Genomic DNA, 7,905 nt, shown 5'->3' on the forward strand with positions numbered 1-7,905 from the left:
TATCTTATCTTATCTTATCTTATCTTAAAATGGGTAAAATCATGTGTACTAAGCCAATTTTCTTAAGTATAAAGATGCTTTCTTTGACTTTTTGTATTTGAAGGATAGGTATGTCACAGGCACTTTAAGGCTCAATTTGGATTTTTTGAAAAAATCTGATTGTTTGGCGTGAACGTTCAATGCAACCTGCGTCAGACTCCAGTGTGAACGCTCCACGACACTCATGTGAACTGTATGTGTAGAAGAAGGCATCACATCTCATTCAGCAGACTTGTTTGTTTACAGAGTTAGCATGGATGCTACTTTTAGCATGTCGAATTTGAAGTTGTTTAATCAGTTGTTTAATTAAATAATTATCTGACATGTTTGTTTAGTTCAGTGTTTATATCTGAACCTGTCTCTGAGCGGGATGCTCCTCTGCAGCATTTTATTTTTGGAACGAAGCAACGAGCTGGAAATAAAGYATCGACTGAGTAACTTTAGGATTGATACGCTCYRCGACAGAGGCTGGACGTTMCTGTCATACCATCGACATGGAAAATTAAAAGTAAAAAGACGAAGCAACTGCACTTCTGTATTGAAGCTGTAAAGTAGCTACAGATTTAAACAGCTTGACTTGAGGTTAGTTATCGATCCTTCACCACCACCTCACTGATAAAAAAAAAATTTTAAAAATCTGATTTGGGTCGAATTTACCTGCAATGTGAACAAAGCCCAATGGTGGCATCAGGAATTGAAATATTGCAATATTTCAGTGCGTTGATATTCTCCTACACCCCTAGCCGCTTCTTGAAGATTTGATGCAGATAATCACGCTTTAAACCTGGATTTAATCCTGTTGAGATGTGCTTAAATGCAGATTTTAAGTTAGTYAAAATGTACTTGCAGGAGATTTTGMACAGCAATACGAACAAGGTTCAGCTCCACGTCTGCCTCGGCAGCAATTTTCTGAATGTGTCTGAAGCCATCGATGTAAGGCAGAATCTGCAGAGAACAAAACAGAACACAAGGCTTTACATCTTTGTTTTGAGCTTAACGGTCCAAAGTGTCCGACGAATATACACAACATTCACTGTAAACACGTGAAAGTGATATATTTACAGCAGCAACAGCAGTGGATTGCACCAATTAAACAGCACCTTCTCCTGGAAAATAGCCTCATTTCCACACATCAAAATAAAAGACAATGAAATGAGTTTCCATATCTCGTCCTAAACTGCGATAAGCCTTTAGTCTCTAATCTTTCTATCACTGCTTCTTGGAATTTAGGCACATGTCCTCTGCCTGTTGACATCAACAACCGCTTATTGTTCTTGCCTGTTGAGTAGTGAGATCCCACTGAGATTTGATGAAGAGATCCTTGCACTCGGTAAAAACAGGAACGTCGTATTCCTGKACAACTGGAGGGTCCTTCCTCAGCTGAATCAGTTTTAGGTGGATGGTGTTGGAATCATCTAAAAACAGAGGGAAAAAGGGAGGAAGCAGAATCCAACAGGTTAAAAGAACTAGCATTTTAACTGCTCTTGGCACAYGCAACAAGCACACAACACAAGCATTGTGTCCTTTTGTTCGGTTTTAAAGTGCGTCTATTGAACTGGATTTTGGGAAAAGAGGACCTCGTGCCAGAAGCCAATAATAACCAAATATTTCTAGGAAAAATTCTTCCACRAAGAACAGGCTTGGCAACATGTCCTCTGAAGATTATTATACCTCAGAACCAGTTTTCACTAAAGTTTTTTTTTTACCTAGAAGAACAAGCAGTAAAACCAAATATCATAAAAGATGAACTGTAAACCTTTGCAAGACTTTTGCAGTCTCTCACTATAAATCAAAAAGGCATGAATATAAATAGAATGAAAACAGCAAAAAAAAGCAATAATTTTAAGTACAAAGTTAAATTTAAACTTCAATAAAGTTCTAACATTTGAAAAACAAAAAGACAGAACCATTATAGTCTTGATCTAGGATGCACTTAATGGGAACATAATAATGAACTATAATGAAGATCTCAGCTGAACACAGTAAAATGCCAGTAAAAATGCACAGTCGGCTTTTAATAAGCAATACAGCAGCAAATACCTGGAATACAGTAAGCCATATTTACTTACAGCAGACACTGCAGTCACGGTGCAAAGTGAACACACCCTTTTTCAGCTGAAAAGCATCATGTTTCAGGACAGAGTAAAACTTATCTGCTCCTTATCATGTCCTACAATTAGGCCAAATTCACACTCGGATGAACAAACACGACACAGTGTCATTCTCCAACAAAAAAACCCTAAGCCAAGACTCAGAAGCAGTGCGGGAGAAAAAAAAACACCAGTAATCGTTTAAAGTAATTCGAATTTTGGTTTTGTAGAGGTGGAGGTCAATGCGGGGTTTTTGTTCTTTTATTTTTCTGACATTTCGTTGTAGATCTGCAGCTGTGCTTTGCATTAACGTCTTGTTACCAAATCCACTTGTGTTTTCTTCGACAAACTGTGAAACTTTGCATTGTCTTGCCAGTTCAAAGGACATTGTTTTAGAGGTCTTACAGCTCGTTCAGCTAAAGATTTGCCACCTTAATCCGTGCTGCAATGTTTCCTTTTAAGAGAAGAGGATTTCTGAGAAACCCTTCAAAGAAGGTTTTCTTCTAATTGTACTTTTGAAGAGATTACAACAAGCTAGCTGAGGCCTGTACAATCTGAGGTGGATTCCACAACAGTATTTGTCTCCCACAGACTAAAARACATGCTTGTTAGGTTAAGTGGCAACTCTAAATTGTCTAAATGTGCCCATTTGTACAATGCATGTTGATTTCTTTTTACATCCATACAGCTATTTAACTTCACCCTGCTGAGACAAGTGTGAAAACAAGGAAATAAAAAAAACACATTTAATTAATGAGATTTAATTAGTGTATTTAATTCCATTCCATTGATTAGTTTAACTGTTGTGTTTAATTAATTTCTTAATGTGGAATTGTTAAAATGCTACTGGATTTTTTTTATTCTTCTCTTGAATGAATAAAGTATCTACATAATTTCATAAACATCAGGTTATATGACACTAAAAGCAACACAGCTGTAGATTTTAAGTCAATGCTTATGATATTTCTGTGTCTAATTGTGAAGGTTATCATCTAATTGTGAAGGTTATCAATGCCAAATCCCTCACAATAAAAAAAGACTGTGAATTTAATTAACTTCTTGTCTTGCATATGTATCCTTGAAATATGCTAAAGTGTTGGTTAAAAGAGGATTTTGTTTTTCTGGGATTTTTAAAAGTATTTTATAGGACAGCTGTTCTGGATGAACTAGTAAAATGTGCTGCTTTTTTCTTCTCTTTGTTGACGTTAAAACGTAAAGTTGAGCCTGAAGTTATCTCACTGATACACTAAGCCAAGTAAAACAGAAGACAATACCTATAGGTAATGTGCAGGCTCCTGTCGCGTTAAGATCCTCTAACAAAGTCGACATTATGGGCAGAAGTTTCTGCTTGCTCTCCTCATTTGATATGAAGCCACTCTCCAGCTGCAACACAACGTGGCAGAAAAATCTCACACAACACAGTTCAGACATGTTGCTTACAAAAACGTATAAAGGCAAAAGCAATTCAGTAAGGCGTCACACATTACCTCTAAAGTCGTGAGGTACCCAGACAGCTTCTTGACAATCGGTTCAAGGGCGCAGGTGTTGGTGTGAGCATCACAAACGAAGCCGAGGTTAAACAGAAGGGCATTTCGACTGTACTTTTTATGTTCGATGCACACGGGACACCCGATTAACTTTTTCTCCATAGCAGTGCTATAACAGATAATTAAATTAAAAAGATGGTTAAGTCTGATACAAGTAAAATGCACACCTGGGAATAATTTTGAAAAAGAAGCAGAAGAGCTAAGGTGGGTGGCATACACTGTAATTAGTTTGTTTTGTAGTTCAGGTTTGGTAATAATGTAGACTTGAACCGTGTCAAATAACTCCCGTGAAATATACTCCTCTGGGACCTGTTAGGAAAAAGACAGAACCATGAATGTAACCTAAGTAAAGTAGGTATTAGAGACTTTAATCACAAATAATAATAATAATAATAATAATAATAATAATAATAATAAATACAAATTACAACTAGTTATGTGAATACCTGCAAAGACAACGAGGTACGCCCCAGGTATGACAAAAATCGCAATAAATGCGCATGCTCATTTTAATAATGCATCTATTCTTCATTCATTACTACTGTCTAATAAAATGATTTTAAAGAAACATCCCCACTTACCTGATATGTTATTTTTGGGCCCAGAGTAGGGTGAAATTCACTGAAAAATATACACTCTATCCGTGTGGCCATGTCTGTAAACTTTCTAACAAGGGATTTAAAACTTGCTTAAATAATTTAGCTTCACCTGAATGGTGTCAGAAGTCACAAATGAGTTTCCTCCTTTCTTTTTCTCTGAAGTAAACAGTGCAAGCTAGCTAGCTAGCTAGCTAGGTTTTAGCTTTCGCGGTGAAACAAAAGTTAGTGTGTCGCTTTTAAACGATTTTAAATAGCTGTCACATCGTGCTACCTCCTATACATTGTTCTAATATACTGTTTTAATGAAGCATCGATGCTGTGGTACCAAATACTTTAACAACGCGATTCAACTGTGTGTCTGAACTGGGAAAACAACAACACTGTTGCATTCAGGGATGGCACGGAATTTACATATCCATCGTTAAAAAATGTGCCATCGGGGCAAAAAAAAAAAAAATTAAAGAACAACGTGCGCAAAGTAAAAATAACATTTGAATTAAGGATTATAATGACGTTACTTTTTGAGTAGTCTGAGCCAGAAATATCCTACAGCGTGATAAAAGTATCTTTAAATTACGGGGTTATTTTTAGTTTTACCGTCAGATTTTTCTAACATTTACATGAAATAAAATTAATTAAAGAGCTCTGTTTTTATTATCGTAGTTTTCAGTCAAGAGTATGTTGTTTTCAGTTCTATTTGGCCCATTATTATGCGCACAATGCTGCTACGTTTTTAAATTCCCGATGTCTTAGAAGGAAGCTCTATACAGTCAGTGCTGCGTAACATGCGCCGCATTTGCTGACGTATTACGTCACCAGAACGTTTCAAAAACGATTTTGTGCGCCATGTGTTAAACAGCATGCTGCTGCTTTCAGAAAATCAACTAATTTTTTATGCCTAATTGTGTATAATTCGCATGACAATATACATATGTATATATATTTAGGACTTTTGTCGCTGCATGTCTTGTGTCCTTGATGAGACAGCGAATAAACAGTAGCCGTAAGTCCGCGAGTAATGACGTCCTGACCGTGTTTACTTAATCATGTGGAGAAGAACACTGAGTTCAACAAACAGATGTTTGAGGTGCAGGAGTGCTGGACTAAAGGTAATTGATTTTTGTTTGAAGTAAAAACAACACCGAGCACGTTTTATGTCACCCCACATTGTTTTTACTTTCCTTCAGGAAATAAGTTGGCATAAGTTGTCTAAAACATTATAGTGTGACAGGGCCTTATTCAGGATTAGTAGAACCTCATAAATATAAAGACAAACATTTTTAAAATTAAGAGTTAAAAATATAAATATATATTTTATTCAAAATTCTAATTAAAACTTCAAATCTAGTCCTCTGAATAAGGACAAACAAGTCCCAAACCAATGTCCTCAACAATAAGATGCAGGTTCTCAGGAGGCTATATGCATAAATCTGATCTAAATCTAATTCTCCTCTGAGATCAATAAAGTATTTTTGATTTGAATTGAAATATATTTTTGATTATAAATAATTGTATAATAAATATAAAATTAGGCAACACAGTTGGAAGAGCAACATGTTGCTTCTCAGCAAGGAGGTTGCTAGATAGAATCCCAGCCTGAGACCTTTCTGTGTTGTGTTTACATCTCCATGTGCATGAGTGGGTTTTCTGCAGGTCCAGCTTTCTCTCACAGGCCAAAATCATATTTATTAAAACTAATGAGGCTTGAAAAGGCAAATAAAGGAATACTTTGGGATAGTTCTACAACAAATGTTTGTAATTGTGGTGTTATTAGTCTTTTTGTTTCCAGTTTTTGATATTTATAATTACAGTTTTTGTTCCCAAAAGTACACATCAACAAGCGATTAATATTTTTCCAAATACTTAGAAGAGGCGGTGGCTTTAAAATGAAAATTTATTGTCAAGAAGCTTTGTTACAATAAAGAAATAGTCTACCAAAACACAAATTTCCTAACTTATTGTTTTAGTGTAAATGCTTCCATTACGTCACATTATCAGAAAATATAACATGCACTTCCGTTATGTTGGTGACACAACTTTATCACCAAGGAGGTTATTTTCGGTAGCATTTGTTTGTCTGCTTGTCTGTGTAAATGATTACTAACTCTGTTTACTAAACTACATTTAAAGGATTAGAAGAAAGTTTTTTTTTTTCATTTATGAATAATTGTCCCATTCTAGTTTTTATATTTTCATTGATTTGGCACATTTCTCTTTTTTTAATTCACTTGCTTGTTAATCTGAGCAGCAGATTGATTGCAGGAGACTCGGCAGTAATTTGTTTACTGAGCGGTCGAGGACATTCAGCTACAACTTTTGACCACCTGCTAGCTGTTAAACCTTAGCTGAGAAAGCAATCGATCGCCGTCTCGCACGCTGCATCGTACATCACTCCTCAACTGCGTCCGCCGATAAGATGTTGACCCAAAGTTCAAGAAACTCACCTCTTTTAGTGTCTGTTTGCACTCCGTCGGCCTCACTCAGACAACATTTGCCTTGGAGTGATATGTTCAGAAATAAGGAAGAAAATGTTTTGTTTGTCAGTGGATTTGGAGCTTTCCTAGCAGGCGCAAGAGCAGCGCTCCAGGCTTACCTGCAGGCCAGATCACAGCTCTTCAGGCAGTGGATGTTTGGAGGAGACACTTTGAGGAGAACGGTGTTTCGGAGCCTGAGGTGTCCAGCCGGTACATCGTCGCTCATCTGCTTGGAGCTAAAACAGTGAGCTGCGGTCCTCATGTAAGTTTTCTCTACAGGTGTTTTTCACACTACAAGTATCTCCTCCTGATCTTTACCCAGATGGAAAGTCTCGGGCGGGAGAGGTTAACAGAGTTCCTCAGCAGAGAAAAGACAGAGCAAGTGTGGAGGCTCTGCACCAGACGTCTTTCTAGGTAAGTCTCCACATCTCTGCGCACAGATGCATCTGATGATTGTTACCTAGAATACTCCCACTGTGATGTGCAGGATGCCGGTGCAGTACATCATCGAGGAGTGGGACTTCAGAGACCTAACGCTGAAGCTGAGACCTCCTGTGTTCATACCAAGACCTGAAACCGAGGTTAGAAACAGCCGTACATCACAGACACAACAATAAAATCAGGCCGAAATCCTGAAAACTGACCCGTTTTATTGATCAATTCGGTGCAGGAGATGGTTGAACTTGTGCTCACAGACCTGCGAAGGAAATCCGGACCCGGACTGGGTTCAGAGTCCCAGCTGACATGCGTGGAAGTGGGTTGCGGTTCTGGTGCCATTTCTCTCAGCCTGCTGAAGAGTCTGCCTCAGGTGAGTTAATTGTGTGTTTAGAGATGCTGAATCTCACGTCGCTGCCAGGAGAAAAGCTTTAGACATGACACAAGTCTCTCCGATATACCTTTTTTAAATGCACCAGTAAACAGGATATGAATCACCAGGGGTCTCATTTATAAAGGCTTGCGTGGAAACCATACTAAAAGTGAACGTACGGCCAAAAGGCGGAAATGGCGTACGCCAAAAAAAATTCAGATTTATAAAACCGTACGTACGCACGTTTCTGCGCATCTTTCCTTTAAAAATCACAGCCGCACGTCAGAGTTTGCGCACGAGGTCCCGCCTCAGGTTCTACCCTCTACACGCCCACACTCAACCATAAAC

At 37.9% G+C, this 7,905-nt stretch overlaps 2 protein-coding genes across 3 annotated transcripts in view; one reads left to right on the top strand and one right to left on the bottom strand.

Annotated features, from left to right (window-relative positions):
• Nucleotides 1-4,563, bottom strand: part of nprl2 (NPR2 like, GATOR1 complex subunit) — an 8,385-nt gene extending 3,822 nt beyond the window's left edge. Inside the window, exons 1-6 of one of the 2 annotated variants that reach the window (XM_014006421.1) lie at nucleotides 4,258-4,563; nucleotides 3,894-3,985; nucleotides 3,617-3,785; nucleotides 3,404-3,512; nucleotides 1,318-1,454; nucleotides 887-984 (exon numbers count right to left, since the gene is read on the bottom strand). In XM_014006421.1, coding sequence (XP_013861875.1) covers nucleotides 887-984; nucleotides 1,318-1,454; nucleotides 3,404-3,512; nucleotides 3,617-3,785; nucleotides 3,894-3,985; nucleotides 4,258-4,329 — 677 coding nt within the window. In that variant the 5' untranslated portion in view covers nucleotides 4,330-4,563. Of the gene's footprint in view, nucleotides 1-886; nucleotides 985-1,317; nucleotides 1,455-3,403; nucleotides 3,513-3,616; nucleotides 3,986-4,257 lie in introns of both variants that reach the window. The other variant, XM_014006420.1, reaches the window with a different exon arrangement.
• A 261-nt stretch (nucleotides 4,564-4,824) lies between these two features.
• LOC106516195 (hemK methyltransferase family member 1) lies at nucleotides 4,825-7,557 on the top strand (the record flags this gene model as incomplete). The annotated part of the gene is given in 5 exon segments (XM_014006422.1): nucleotides 4,825-5,384; nucleotides 6,820-6,993; nucleotides 7,072-7,163; nucleotides 7,237-7,330; nucleotides 7,420-7,557. Coding segments are annotated over 5 exon segments (561 nt in total), but the record flags the coding sequence as incomplete, so codon positions are not given.
• Nucleotides 7,558-7,905: the final 348 nt, after the last annotated feature.

This window comes from Austrofundulus limnaeus, unplaced genomic scaffold (genome assembly GCF_001266775.1).
Source record: "Austrofundulus limnaeus strain Quisiro unplaced genomic scaffold, Austrofundulus_limnaeus-1.0 Scaffold35, whole genome shotgun sequence".
In the NCBI taxonomy this organism is placed as follows: domain Eukaryota; kingdom Metazoa; phylum Chordata; class Actinopteri; order Cyprinodontiformes; family Rivulidae; genus Austrofundulus; species Austrofundulus limnaeus.